General features: G+C 39.3%; 1 protein-coding gene across 2 annotated transcripts in view; it reads left to right on the forward strand.

The window, feature by feature from the left end:
• Positions 1 to 15,959, forward strand: part of DTWD2 (DTW domain containing 2) — a 43,847-nt gene extending 27,888 nt beyond the window's left edge. For both annotated transcript variants that reach the window (XM_084779743.1, XM_084779744.1), the window contains 2 exons: positions 11,479 to 11,607; positions 15,442 to 15,959. In XM_084779743.1, the coding sequence (XP_084635869.1) occupies positions 11,479 to 11,607; positions 15,442 to 15,612 (300 nt within the window). In that variant the 3' untranslated portion in view covers positions 15,613 to 15,959. The remainder of the gene's footprint in view (positions 1 to 11,478; positions 11,608 to 15,441) is intronic.
• The last annotated feature ends 29 nt before the right edge of the window (positions 15,960 to 15,988 follow it).

Raw genomic sequence — 15,988 nt, forward strand, 5'->3', positions numbered from 1 at the left:
TGAGGTACATAATTAAACCAGCTGCCTAACTATGCCAAGCATGCCTGTCATGCAAACAGCTCCTTTTTCTGAATTAATTGTGTCCACTGGACCAATTTAATACAGCACTTCTCTAGGATGACTTTGCCAACGGTGACAGCTGTTGCATGGAAGTCTACAGTGCGTACACTGCTGTGCACGGCCTACTTTAATTGTGGATATGCAACACATTTCTGAATAATGTACTTCTCCAAAAAAATTTACACAGTTAGAGACGTATTCATCCCCAGAAAATAATTTGACTCTTGTCGGTTACAGTCATTGATTCAAAACAAATACAAAGTCGACTCACATTACTAGATCCTTTCAGACATGACTTCAATTCAAAAGATACATGGGATCTACTAATACCATAAATAAACAAAACATGACTAACAAAACGGCTTATTAAATAATAAATGAAACTCGCTGCCAGGACCCCAGGACATAGTAGAGGGAAGAAACCAACTCTTACAGGTTTCTTCTTATCTCTACATACACCCAATGACACAACATGTATGTGTACACACACACACAGACAGACACAAAATTATTTACAAATGTTATATAAACAGGAATGCAAAACAGCTTAGTGCTAATAAAAAGACATTGTCATAATATAAACCATAAAAATAGGGCAAACTGGTGTTTATTAAAGTAAAAAAACCTTGTTCTTCAAAACCAACATTAATAAATGCAAAGCAAGGTGGAGATTGAAATAAATATTTGTGATACATAAATCTGACAAGGACTTTATAGATATATTTTAAAATCTTGCACTTCAGTAATAAAAATTCTTTCCCAAGTAGGAAAGAACAAAAACTTGAAATTCAAATGACAAAACACAAAAGGATGCTTGGCAGCAATGATCCTAAGGGGACACAAATACAAATGTATAACAATGAGATACAAACTACTACACTTAGAATGGCTAAAACCAAGAGCAAAGTGAAATAAGAGACAAAGTCCACTTGTAGGTATTTGTTTATGCAAGACAAATGAAATCATGTAACCCAAAAACTTGAGAAAGAATGTTCAAAGTACCCTCGTTCATCCTTTCTGCTGTCTGAGAAACATACTATCATGTTATTATACATTCCTGTTCTTACATTGATCTCTTTTAACTAAACCCTTCCTAGCTGTGTCCAGTTGCCCCTTAAGCCAGGCTGTCTGGTTTCCATCTCTGCCTTCCATTAAAATTCCTCTTACTAAAAGTAGCACTGCAACAACTATCATGTCACTGAAACTGGTGGGTGCTTCTGTCCTTGCCTTCCTGACCGGCTGCAGTGTGCAGGTGTGATGCAGCCCTATTGCTCTGCTGCCAGGACACCAGACTCCCTGGTTTTCCTTCTGCGCATCAGGCTACATATTCAGTCTGCTTGTTCAGAGTATACCACCCCACCCCCCAAACCTTCCAACCCCCCATCCCAAAATTAAACACTTTGGTTTTTCAAATCTAATCATAAATACCTCCTTTTTTTAAATACATTTTTATTAATTTATACATATTACATCTCAGTTGTTAGCCCATCCCATGTATCCTCCCATTCCTCCCTTCCTCCCGCTTCCCCGCTACTCCCCTCCCCTCCCCTAAGTCTGTGTCTGAGGGGGACCTCCTCCCCCTGAATATGCTCATACGAATACCTCCTTTTTTCAACGCTGAGGACTGAACCTAGGGCCTTGTGCTTGCTACCACTAAGCAAAATTCCAAACCCCCCTCCCTCTTTAGTTTAATCTATGCTCTCATTCTAAATAATAATAGTCACATCCTCACTTAACTCACTGTCTATCTGGAAATGACTGGCAGGTCCTCATCACTCCTCCAAACTCAAGATTGAGAATTTATTATTTTAAAGAGATTCTGAATTGTCAGTGCCATTTAAACAAGAATAGTGCAAAAAACCCGAATGAAAACATATTATGTTCAAATAATTCTATATCTAATTAATAACTTAGGATTATCGTAATGACGTGACATACACAAGTGAAAAGGGCATTAAGAATTTCAATGTCGGTACACACTAATGTGGAAAAGGAAGGAGTGGGAATGAATGAATTATTGTAAGGTTATATCCAAATCAGGTGACCAAAGCTTTTTTTTTTTTTTAATTGAAAATGTGTTTTATTTTCTTTTTTAAATTGAAAATAGACTGTTATCTCATACAACACAACCAGACCACAGCTTTCCCTCCCTTCACTTCTCCAAGGGCCCCCCATACCTTCCCCAAAACTTGAGTGGTACCAAAACCGTAGTCAACCAAAAACACTCTATGTAGTGACAAGGGCAGGTAACAGTTAGAAGGAGTCAGCCCATTGGGGTTCTTTTGGAACTAGTGGTTGGAGCACTGGGATCCATTATATGAGAGCAAAACTGAGAACATAAGAGACTGAAGGCAGAGTCTAGGTCCTGTTTCAGTAAGAAGATTTTGAACTCAGAATCCAAGGCTAGAATTAACTCATCTAAGCAGAGTATTACAAGTGAAGGAACACAGATTCAACCACGAGTGTTGTTGTGGTTCACCTTATGTCTTGCTGACTCAATCAAGATAAAGAAAAAATGGATGAAGGAAGGAAAGAAGGAAACAAATTTAATGTCTGGACAGAGATGGACCCATAACCGTCCCTGTACCCAGAGGCACCTAGGAAAGATGAAGAGCAGAAAAAAGACGAAGTCAGAAGACCCCTCTTCCCATCCCTTTCTTCCCTTCTTCCTTTCTTGAAGTTGCTAAGTACCCTGAGTTTCAGTTCATAATTACATGAAATCAGTAGTAGTATTTATTTACATCTCAGTCTGTAAAGATGAAATAAAATGTATGCAAATTTATTTTCTAACATGTAATGCCTCTACAAAGTTGTCATTTTTTTAAAAATAAATACTAAGATGCAAATACAAGTGTAGAGGAATGTTAATTCAGAACATTCTGGAAAGAGATCACATCCAAAGACCTTCTAGGTCTATGTGATCTGGCTGGCAAGAGAGCACATCCAAAGCTCTAGGTCTGTGTGATCCAGCTGGAATACAAACACACCTTTAATCTAGGAGACGGAGGCAAACAGATCTGAGTTCAAGGGCAGCCTGGTATAGAGCAAGTATCAGGTAAAGAAAAGCTTAGGTCCAGGTGTGGTGATAGATGCCTTTAATCCCAAATGAAGATAAAGTTAGTTTGTAGAAGGAAGCACCCATGTTTGAAAGTGATGTCTAATTGAATGGCAGAAAACTTGACAAACCAGATATTTGACAGAATAGGACACACCCAACTCTCACGAAAAGAGAATGGAAAGGGAAGCTACTTAAGAGACAATTTTATGGAGAGAGCAGGCAGTTTTACCAGGACAGTAAAAGAGGGATGGGTTGCAGAGAGAAAACACAGGTAAAGATGGAATGAGCCAGAAAATGAGAAAAAGCCAGAAGACAAGAGCAGATTGCTGAGTTAGTTTGAGGCCAACTAGAGCAATTCTGGGATGAGCTGACTTAAATAAGTCAGCTGGGAGAGGAGTTTGAGCAAGAACTGAGTTGAACCAGCCAGCCTAGAGCTCAGAAAGAACAAGAGTGAGCTCATTAGGCAGTTAAGTGTCAGAGGCTGAAGACATTCTAGGCCTAGGTTAGATTATACAGAGGCTAGAAGCTTCCAGGACTAGGCCTAGTCCAGCAGAAGGAGGCAGTAAGCCTCCCAGACAACAATTGAGCCAGGAGAATAAAAGTTACTTTTATACACAAGTATTAAATATAAACAAACACTCACATAAGAACACTGAATGAATCTGTACACGAAAAGATCAGATTATACCTAGATAAGACTTGAAGGTTCTCCATGCTGTTCAGAGGGAAGGGCGGCAAAGAGTGAGGAAACAGGAAGTATTTCTTATTACTTGTTGAAAATGTTTCTATATCAAGTAAAAGCATTTTCTAGTTATAGAACCTGTAATAGTTTCTATAAATAGAATTCTTCCCTCCATAGTTGTCCTAGAAAACAAAACTTACTGTGCATCTTAGCCCTTGATTTTACATACTGGCTTTTATTTCCAAATAAAAAATTGAAAATGAAAATGTTGAGGTTTTAAAAAATGAAGAATAGGTACTCTATTATGAGTATATAATCAGAGCATTGCTTATCTTGTAAATATCAGAGCCAGAAGAGGATGTTATAGAAATAAGACAACCAAAGGTATAAATAACACGCACACAGAATCATTCAAAGAATGAAAAGATGTTCCTTAAGATTTGAAGAAGTTAGCTGGGGAAGAAATGAAAGGAATTACTGTTAGGTCCAAACAGGGCCCCCAAAGGCAGAGTCTTAAGTGGAAGGACTCTGACCAGGTCAGCAGAAGGATTGCTATTGGGTAAACAGAAGCCTAAAGGTGGGTTTCTGCTCTTATCAGGAAAACACTGTCTCCCTTATTCACCCACAATGGTCAGCGTGCGTCAGGCCAGGGCATCTAGTTCCCCTGGGCAATCAGAATAATCTGGATGAGCTCAAAGCCCACAACCCTGCTGACAGAGCATCTGCTTGCTTTTCCACCATCTTACTCTTTTCTCTGATTTCCACGACACCCCAATAAACAGTTTGATCTTCAATAAACCTTCCTTTCTACTTAGGGAGTGGTCCAGTTCAGTGGTTTCACTGTGTTCTCGCTTATCATAATCAGCTTACATACAGCATATATACACGTGAATATAGGGAATTTAGTACTACAATTTTTTCCTTCCTAATAATAAAAATACAAGGTAGTCCAGAATATAAAATCAAAGAATAATTGATCTGTCTAATCAGGGTAATCTGATTTCTTATTTGGCATTTAGGATGCTAATATCATAAAAGCTATATGCATGTGTCCCAGCCAACAGTCTGAGTCCACCTTCCAGCCATACCTGCCAGTGTGCAGGTATTTGCAGAAGCTACCTTGACCCCTCTAGTCCAGGCCAACTATATGATGAAAATCTCAATGTCATCTGTGTCAGTAGCATACGAACTGTGACTGGATTGTGAGATACTGTCAAACAGCTGGTGCTTTGAGATAGGAAGTTTCAGTGCAGTCTACTGTACAGTGTTCTAAGTGTCTTTATAATGCAAGTCCCCAGATTCAGTGACTTGCCAGGACTAAAAGAAACCACCCAAAGTCAAAGTTATGACTAAGAATTATTACAGCAAGAGAAATGAAAGCAAAACCAACAAAAAGAACGATGAAGCCTGGTCCCAGTCAAAGCACACGTGATGCTCCTAGATGCTTCTACCAGTGATAGTAAGAAAAGCACAAGATGCAGGCAAGCCCTCCAGCAGCAAATTGTGACAGGGTGTGAGTGTTGGCTCCAGGGGAGCTTCTCAGAGATACAGTGTCCCAGTTCTTACTGGGGGCTAGTCACGTAGGCACCTTCTGCCTCACACATGCCAAATGTCACACTCCCAGAGTCAGACTGGTGCCCATCTTACAGCACACCATGACTACAACTATATATAGCAGTTAGAGCGCAGTGTGCCACTCCGCTCTTGAGGAAGCTTTCCATAAGTGAGTGTTTCTGAACAGTCTCAGTTCTGCTGTGTCAGGTGCTCTCTGCAAACCGGACAGCTGTCACTAACACAGGCATTGGTAAGAACCACATGGGCAGAGCCAACCACAAAACAGCGTTTGTAACACTCTTATGAGAAAACTAAAAGCAATTCACAGAAGCCAGTATGGAATTAAAAAGTGTAAGTAATATTCTTTTTGAAATACATATCACTACAGAAAAGCTCAGTAAAATTAATGTTTGAAAATTAATTCTTAATTGTAGTCTCCTAGGTGAACCTATGCTATTTTCATGCTACTAATAACATTACATAATTTAAAACATAATTTCTTACTAGCCAGTCTTTTGCATGCACCTGCTATAATGATGCTCAGCCTCCCAGGCCTACAGTAATGGAGCCTGACAGCCAAGGACCTGGAATAAATCATTTTACCTTGGTGCAAGTCAAGTGTCTTGTGATAGAAACACAAAAGCAACTAACTCAATAGTGAACAAAAAATTAATTTAAGCATAATTTAAATGACTGTAGAGAATACAATTATGAAATAATGTAATTGTAATTATGCAAAGGATGCTACACAATAATAATTTAATGATTACAAATTTAATGAAACCACAATAATATGACCAACATAAACTGCCAATTGGGCTGCTAAATATAGATATATTAGTTTATAAGAAGATAAAAAGCAAGAGAGCATTAAAAAGGTACAAGCCAAGACTGGAAGTGGTGGCACATGCCTTTAATCGTAACACTCAGGAGACAGGCAGGTAGTTATCTGAATTTGAGGCCAGCATGGTCTACAGAGCGAGCTCCAGGATAACCAAGGTTACATAGAGAAACCTTGTCACGTGTGTGTGTGTGTGTGTGTGTGTGTGTGTGTGTGTGTGTGTAAAATTTATACATATATATGTACATATAAATTAAATAACTATTATTATGCCTTTTTGTTTTTATGCTTAATGCTTGACCTGGCTGTCCTCAGATCTAACTTCTAATAAGATATAGACATGTTTATGGTGGTTTGGTAGCCTTTGTGATTTTATCTTTGTGTCCCACAGTATTCCTTTATTGGAAATAATTGTCAGCGTGACATGACAGCACTGGGAAATGGGTACAAACTGGCTGGCTAATGGGGTGCGGCTAGGCATTGTCCTCAGGAATAGATACAATCATGCTATAAAAAGGCTAAAGAAGTAGTTTTTCCCTCTTGTTCTTTCTCTGCTTCCTCACCTTCTAACACAAAAGACAAAACACTGTCTTGGAGTGAAAATTGCCAAACTTCTGAAAAACTGTTATTGCACTTTTCAATCCCAGTTAATTATAAACAAACAAATTTCTGTTCGTTGCCCATTACACAGTCTGTGTTATTCTCGGATAGCATCACAAATGAGCAATATCCAGTATCAGTTTATTACTGCTTTTAAAGGATTTTGTGAGGAGGCTAAAAATATATCTCAGGGATGTAACAGTTGCCTAGCCTGGGGAAGATCTTAGACTCAATTCCAAGTAATGCAAATAAATATTTATTAAAGACAATACAATAAGACCACAGTTCTTCTTCTCATGGATTTAGTAATGTACCAGCCAAAAAGTAAGATGAAACATAAACATAAAGGATTCAAAAAAAGAGCTGGGAGTGGTGGCACACGCCTGTAATCTTAGCACTTGAGGAGGCAGATGCAGCCAGATCTCTGTGAGTTCAAGGCCAGCCTGGTTTACAGAGTGAGTCCAGGACAGTCAAGGCTATACAGAGAAACCCTGTCTTGAAAAAGCAAGCAAACAAAGAATCTAAAAAAGTGATTTTAAAAAGTGTCACAGGATAGCTGAAGAAGGAATTCCGCCACAGCTGGCTATTAGTAAAAATATTCGTGGTATAAATGACCAAAAGGTACAGTATGTAGAAATGCCAATTATGTTGCTTGCCAGATGTGACTGTCACTTTCCGTTATTTACACCCTTACTTACTTTAAAAGCAGAAATAAATGGACATGACTTTACTTCATTACTGTTATGTTGTTGTTAAGTAGCAGGCAGTAAAAGCTCTCACACCATAATTTGCAATTTACAACTAGTCTAATAAAAATATGGAAATCTCCAATTTCTTCTTCTTGCCTCTTTTCTCTCAACCAGTTGACAAACCAGCAGCAGCAGCAGCAGGAGGAACAGCCCCCATCCCTATATCCTCTCTAGAGTCCCCAGAATGAAACTATCTTCAGCTGGTAGAATCATGCTCCAGCATGAGGCAAACAGGGAGCTGCTGTGGACAGTCTGAAGCAACACCATATCACACACCTGAAATTAAAACAAAAACACGTTTATGTAATATAACTAGGTTTTTAAAGACACCAAAATTCTCACTATGTTTCCCCCTTTATCCCAATATTTGTGCTGTGTTTAGTGAGACATTATCAATGAACTAAATACATCAGTGGTCAAGTTTATTTCTATAACCTGGTAACTCTCAGCTGTACTTGTTGAAACAGCGTGTACTTTTTGCTGCTGAACCTTAAGCTAGGGCTCCAAAGCTGCCTCCTGATGTCAAGAAATTATCTGTAGCTGCACTCGTTAGTCCAGTGACACCCTTTACCACAATGTCTACAAACACTGGGAAGCCTAGGCTTTCTTACTGAGAACCCAGTGCTGCCATACCATAAAATAACTGGATTTTTACAACACCAGAATTCTCACTACAGGAATACCAGAAGGAACAGCTAAACCTAAGGGCCATCAGAAAGGTTGTATGAAAATCTAATATATTAGAAGCTTTTTCAAGTGTGTGTGTGTGTGTGTGTGTGTGTGTGTGTGTGTGTGTGTCTGTCTGTCTGTCTGTCTGTCTGTCTGTCTGTCTGTCTGTCTGTCTGTCTGTCTGTGATAGAAGGAGAGATAGAACCCCAACTGGACACCTCTTATCACCGAATGAAGCTCCCAGCACCAGGAATGGATTGCATATCATTGGGTTGTTAGCCCAGGGGGCCCCAAACAGCTTAGTCTATTGCCAAGACAATTGGTTGCTCTTCAGTAACTGATGCTGAGGCCCTGTACCTGAAGACAACACATACACAACTAATTGGAAATGCACAAGTGAAGCTGGTGCCTACCTAGAGCTGTCACTCCTACAGAGTATTCATAGTACTGAAAGTACTATGCTACCAAAGGAGAAAGGCAGACACCAATCCAACTACAAAACCTGTGACCTGCAGGAACGATTTGCCTACAAGATATATTGGTACAATAGTGGCACAAAGCTTATGGGTATAGCCAATATCTTATTGGATTTAAGGTCCACTATATGACATGGAGCGCATCCGCAACAGGTGGTCAAGAACCTGAGACAAGATAGGTCCGGGACTTAAAGGAAAACCAAATAGCACTGTTCTGACAAAGGAATGTAGCAATAAAATGACTCCTAATGGCATTCTGCTATGGACATAGATCACTGCCTTGCTCAGCTGTCATCAGAGAAGCTTCCTCCTGCAGTAGATGGGAATAAATTACAGAGACCCATAGCCAGACAGTATGCCGAGAACGAGAGACCCTGGGACACTCAGCATTAAGCAAGGTGTCTTCATCAAATTCTTCCACCCAGGGCTCAGGGAACCCTGTGGAAAAGGAAGAGGAAGGATTATAGGAGCCAGAGGAGATGCAATACACCAAGGAGCCAGTGCCCTCTAAATACAGCAGGGCAGATGCACATGTGAACTTGAGACTGAGGCAGAATGCACAGAGCGTTAGGGTTCAGCATCAGATGGGGTCCCAGCACTGAGAGGAGGAGTCTTAAGTCCACGTCACTAGCCCAGAAGCTATGTCCAACTGAGAACTGTTCACAAATGAGTTAAACTTATTTTGAACATGTAAACACAGAACATTTACATGCAAGTTCACAATGCAAGATCTCTTTCCACAAACTGAGAGGCTAAAACTTATATGAAAGTCCTCAAATATACTCATACAGTTAATATAAATACCGTCACTTCCTCCCCCCAGGAAAGAAGTTTTCAAAGTGAAAAATCTCAATCTCGTGATTTTCTTATGATTTTCCAAATGATGCTACATAGTTAAAAAAATATTCAAGGAACAAAATTTTTATGTTTAAATGCCTAAACAGATTCATGTTTAACAGGTACTTTCTTTTTCTACACTGAATTTTGCTAGTATGATGTATTAATTTTGTCAAAGAAGTAATGTGTGTATGTTTTTGTTTTTTGGCAGTTTTTCTGGTCCATCTCCATCTCTCTCTCTCTCTCTCTCTCTCTCTCTCTCTCTCTCTCTCTCTCTCTCATACACACACACACACACACACACACACACACACACACACACCCCACACACACGCATAGAGAACTTTAAATCTTTGTTCTGCTCATGGGAGACAGCATGTTTTTGTTTTGTTTTGTTCTTTGCTTAACATAATGCTTTTCGTTTGCATCTGTTTTCCTATAAATGGCATTTTCCATTTTTTCTTTAGAACTGCATAAAATTTCGTTATATATACACACATATATGTGCGCCATATTTTTAAAGTTTACAGTTTCTTCTTTATTTTACATTTAAACTCATACTTTTTATGTTTTCCTTTTTTTGGAAATAGATTTTTTTCTCCTTATATAATATATACTGATTACAGTTCCCCTCCTTCTGCTCCCATTTCCTCCTCCTCGTCTCTCCCATCCAGGTCTATCCCCTTTCTGTCTCTTTGTAGAAAACAAACAGGTTTCTAAGGGATAGCAATAAAATACAAAAAGATACAACAAACTAACACATTGAAATAGGACAAAACATACAGATGGAAAAGAGCCTGAGAAAAGGGACACGAAACAGATATAGATACAGAGACCCACTCATCTATATACTTAGGAATATATATATATTTATGTATGTATGTATGTATGTATGTATGTATGTATGTATATGCAAAGGATCTATAGGGTAAAAAGAGAGAAGCTGGATAAATAAAATAAAAATAAAAGTTTTTATTTAAAAAAAAATTAAAGATGTTCTGATATAATATGAGACAGCTGTCCTCCAAAGATGCCATGAAGTTCATTTTCTGTTGGCCATCCACCACCAGGCGTGCAGCCTGCACTTACAAGTAGTTTACAGGCCACTGAGACTCCCTTGGAGAAAATTAAATTTTCATTTGCAAGTAGTTATTGATTGGAGATAGCTTCTGGGTTAACAGCGGGGCCATGTCTCCACTTCTTTCAGCTCTAGGACTCTCTCCGGTGCAGGCCCCTGCATGCTGGCTCGGTCTTTGAGTTCATATGTTCTATTGATTTGAAAGGCCTTGTTTCAGTGGTGTCCTCTATGCCCTCTGGCCCTTACACTCTTTCTGCCTCCTCGTCCTCAGGGGAGGGGTTTGATGGAGATACCTCGTTTAGGGCTGAGTGTTCCAAGGTCTCTAACACTCATTGTATATTGTCTGGCTGTGTGCCTCTGTATTGGGATATAATGATGTTAGGTTTTTTTTTGGGGGGGGGAGTTAAGGGAAAGGCAGTGCTCAAGGTTGAGTTGAGGGCTTCCTGCATGTGCAGCAAGGGCGCCACCACTTGGCTGTATCCCAGCCTCATGCTAGGTTTTTTTTTTTCCTTCCTAGTTTAATCTGCTTAATGAGTCATTTGAACACTTCCCCGTGTACCTGTTTGCTATTCTTCTGTTTCCCGTTGTGGAATGTGTATTCATTCTCCTCCTTACTGGAGGGTATTACTGGTTTTTATTTGGGGTATATAGAAATTCGAATGTATTCTGGGTATCTTTTTTTGGCAGATATCTTTGTGTAGCTAGACTCTTCTGCTATTCAATAGTAACAACTAAACATACGGGCAAAAATACTCATATGCTTGATATTTTGAAACTTGCAATTTTAGGAGGAAGGTGGATAGTATTTAAATGGAAATTCATAACTTTAAGTTTAAGGTCAATTTAAATTTTATTACTTTGCTCTTGGTTTTAGGTGCAGTTAAAAACTAGCATTTGTAGTCAGTATGTAATACGGATGCAACCAACAAGCAGGTGCCTTTCTACCCTGGAGTGCGCTGCCATTGCTCTTTCCATCTTGGAGGGAAACCAGTGCATACAAGAGGTATGTGGAAGTCATAGACTTAGACATGCACAACTTGTGAACTGTGTACGTCAGGTGACAGTGGAGTGTATCTACAGTCAATATTTATGAACTTTCATAACCTTCTCCCCCTCTGGCATTTTACTGTGTTAGCATTCCAGATTGCACTATTTAAATATTCCCACTAAGCTGTGCAAACAGCATTTTAATATGCTAAATTGCATGTAAGTAGCACAACATTCAATAGAGTTTTTTGGCTGGATTTTTTTCTTTACTATTTTCTACTTCTTTTTTTCAGTAGTAGATTGTAGTCTCTTATGATCAACTTTTTTTTCTTTTTAATTAAAAGAACATCTTCCAGCCACATTACTTGTTTACATTGGCACCTTTATTTGAGATGTGCTAACATTCTGCTTACTTTATTAAACTTGCTTAAAGTATAAAATAGGTAGTTGTATTGATAGAAATGCCCATAGGATATGAAAAGGATTTACCCTACAATCAATACTATACTTAATTACCATGAAATTGTAATGATTGTGTGTGTGTGTGTGTGTGTGTGTGTGTGTGTGTGTATAAATATAATTATCAGCAGAGAATAACACTTCAATAAACTTAATAATATCTTAACTTTTTGGCACTTGTTAGAAACTTTGCATTTATAGCAAAAGAAAAAGAACAGTAAATAATTTTAAGGTGAGATATGAAAAATAAGTGAGCTATTATTTTTTTTACTTAGGACAAAAATGTCAAAGGGTGAGAGAAATAAGGAAATAGAGTTGATGAACTCCTCCAACACATGTGCTCCCCCACAGGCAGGCGCATGCGTGCATTCTCACACATACTCTTCCTGCCTCTTCTTTCTCTCATTGTAGAGTGTCACTACCGTTAAGCGACAATGCCTTCATCATGAATAAAATCCCAGCATTGAATAAAATGTAATTCAGAGTAGCTGGAAGTCACAGAGGTATTAACTTTGAAGAAAACAAAACAAAACTAAAAGAGATTTCCAGAGGCAGAAGAGTCAAGAGTGCTGGGAGCCAGGATTGAGTGCTTTGCCCTTGCCGGGCCTCAGTTACGGAGAGTGAGAGTTGGAGGCTTTCTTCTTTTGATGGAAGTCTTGTCTCATGATGAGGCTTCCTTTGAGTCTGTGCGTAGACTGTTGCAGCTAAACAGTTTCATTCCCCCATGTTGTCTTTGAGAAGAGCGTTAACAGCAACCCTAGTTCTTACCTTTCTTCGTTACCTGTCACCTTCCTCTATCTGTGTAACTTTACTTACATCTGTTCACCACTTTTCCTTCTTGATAAAGCCAGAAACATTCATGGATGACAAAAACGTAATAGCTGACCTTGATTCCTGTTAGATTAGATGTGATGGTTTATGGTATGATATCCTGAAAATAAAAGAAGAATCCTATCTTGACCATAGAAGACGCAGGTCCTAAGCGTAATATGTGAGAGTAAGCACCGGTAACATACCAGGTTGTGACGGGACCCCACGTATCCTGAGCTTTCGTTACTCCTCATGGGTGGGTGGAACACAAGCTTTCATAGTAACAGTGAGGGCCTGGAGCGCTGCTTGTGCTTACTTTGGCCTTGAAGAATAATCACATCACAGTGGCCAAGAGTAGAGAAACAGTGTCTGACATGCACACTCATGACCTAGGTGACTCTAATACGGTCAGTGGGAGCATGAAGGGAAACATGTCTAACGAAACATCTCAAGTTACTTATTATAGAAAACCTATTTGCTCCCAGCTTAGAGTATAAGCTGTTTTCTTGACAAGTGAACCCTAAGGCCAATCTGTTAAAAATTAGTTACACAAAAATAAATAGGACCCTTCTTCGTGGAACACAGTTACTGTCTTCTGTGACAAAGGGTATATTGCTTTCTTCCTTGAAGGGGGTGGGACTCTATGGTATATTTCTCCTAGACAACTTCAAGATCATGGAAAACAGCAAAATATTGTATGGCTTTATTCCATAGACGTCAGGCTCCTAAGAATAAACAAACTTGATGGAACATTGATTTTTCAATCTTCTCGTTTATCCCCATACTTTATGATTGAGCAACGATCAAACACAGGAAGTAGCAGGAAGTGAGAGGCTCTGAGAGTGTGGCTCCCTGGAGGAGCACAGTACAGGTGTTGAAGTCATTTTGAATTGCAGCTTTATCACCTGTTGTCAGCAAGCTTGGTGGGGGCAGATGGTATAATCTCTCTTTGTACTTAATTTTCCTTTCAAACGTATATAAAAATGGTTACATAGCCTGGGGATGTAGCTCCGTGAACAAGCACTTGCCTAGTATGTTCAGCCATGTTGAAATGGGCAGTCCTGAGTTAGGAATGCAGCTTGCAAAGGATATTAAGAACTCGGGTTTGGGGGCTGACGAGATAATTCAGCAGTTAAGAGCATTGGATATTCTAGAGGATTCAGCTTTAATTCCCAGTGTCCACACAACAGCGCAATTGTCTGGACCTTCTATCCCAGGGATCCAATGACATCTTTTTGTCCTGAAGGCACTGAATGCCTGTGGCACACAGACATACAGTACTCATTCGTGTAAATAAACACAAAAAGCACGTTTCTTCTGTCTGTATGTCATCCTTTGTGTTTGGCTTTAATCTTCGTGTTTATTGCTGGCTGATCATGATAGTTGTCTCACCTCTAACAATCATGTTCTGCCAGGAAAAGGGTGCAAAAACAAACAACCCCCAAACCCAGAAAACCCCTTATGGTACCTAAATCTTTTGAGTGCCTCTGAAAGCCCTATTCCAAGTGACTGTCATTCACCTGTCATCACTCAATATTTTATTAATAGATGTGTGCAGTATGCTCATGAATACAATTTGGTTTCTATTAATAAGGATAAAAATGGACAGAGAAGCAATTACCACCATAGAGTTTAACACTCTGTTGTAAAGCAAAGCTTCTTCTACCATGTTTTCTCCCCACACCCCAAGACAGGGTTTCTCTGTGTAGCCTTGGCTGTCCTGGACTTGTTTTGGCTGGCCTTGAACTCACAGAGATCCGCCTGTCTCTGCCTCCCTGAGTGCTGAAATTATAGGCATGTGCCACTGTGCCCAGTTCTACCATGTATTTTGTATATGTGGGAGAATAAATTCTCTTACAGACATTTGGAAATTTTTCTATTAATTTTTTTTCTTTTTAAAAATGATTCTTTAATGGCTTTTTCACCCTAAACCTTTGCTATTGTTATTTAAATAGTTTTGATAAGAACCCTTACATCCAAAGACTATGACCAAAAAAATGTGTTTAAAATACTATATAATTTCGTTTTAGTTTTTGATCTTGGGTAACCTCATGTAGAACATGTGTTCCTATTGTATGACAGCCTTCACCGCCTCTGTTAGCTTACATGTATATCCAGGTAACACATTACTGTTATGTGCTTGGCTCTGCAGGTATTTGACGTTAGACAGGGTATTTCAAATGTCAGCTCCGTGTCTTCTATGAACCACTGTGATCCTGTGCCACCATGGCCTTGTTTGTGACTGAAACTTAACTAATTTGATGTGCCTATATTTGTATCTGAATGTTTCTTTTAAACATCTTGTTAACAGATTAAATTATTATAATGACAAATTTTCATGTTATTTAAATAAATTAATGTATGAAACTTAATTCAGACTCTATTACCTGTATGTAAAATCAGTATAAATCCTTTTTATTAGAATGTGGGTTTAGAAATAACTATGAAGTGTTAGACTAGCCATTGCTCTTCACAGTTAAAGGCAATAGTAAGAAAGGGCACATATGTGTCTCTGTTGGAAGGAGAGATGTAGATGGAATACAAGTTGCCACACATGTTTAGTGTCTTTTTTCCTCAACAGACTCTGCTTCGCCCTCTTCAAGCACTGTGTTCTTTCCAGCTTCAGCATGGTGCTCAGATTCGCCTCAGCAAGGAGTATCTTCTGAAGAATGGATTGTATCCCAAGCCGATGCCAAAGAACAAACGCAAACTCAGGAAGATGGAGCTCTTAATGAACAGTGTCAAAATCTAGCAGAGTTGTCCCCGTGGTGCTCACTTACCTGCTTTAGCTGACGAGACTGTGTTAAATCTTCCCAGTTTAGGCTTGGGGGCTCCGAAGAGGGAACACTGGCAGGCTCTCGTGCTGAACGGCGCGGTCTGCTCGGCGACGGCGGCATCACACAGCACACTTCCCACTGACTGTGAAAAGCAGTTTCACACTGTCTTTGTGTTTTTGTTGCTTTTGTTTTTTGTTTTGTTTTGTTTTTTCAAGACAATGTTTCTCGATGTAGCCTGTAGACCAGGCTGGCCTCGAACTCAGATCTGTCTTCCTCTGCCTCCGGAGTCCTGGGATTAAAGGCGTGTGCCACCTTCATCCAACTATTGTATTTGTTTTTAAAATACGTGAT

This window comes from Acomys minous, assembly GCF_964271855.1.
Source record: "Acomys minous genome assembly, chromosome: 4".
Taxonomy (NCBI): domain Eukaryota; kingdom Metazoa; phylum Chordata; class Mammalia; order Rodentia; family Muridae; genus Acomys; species Acomys minous.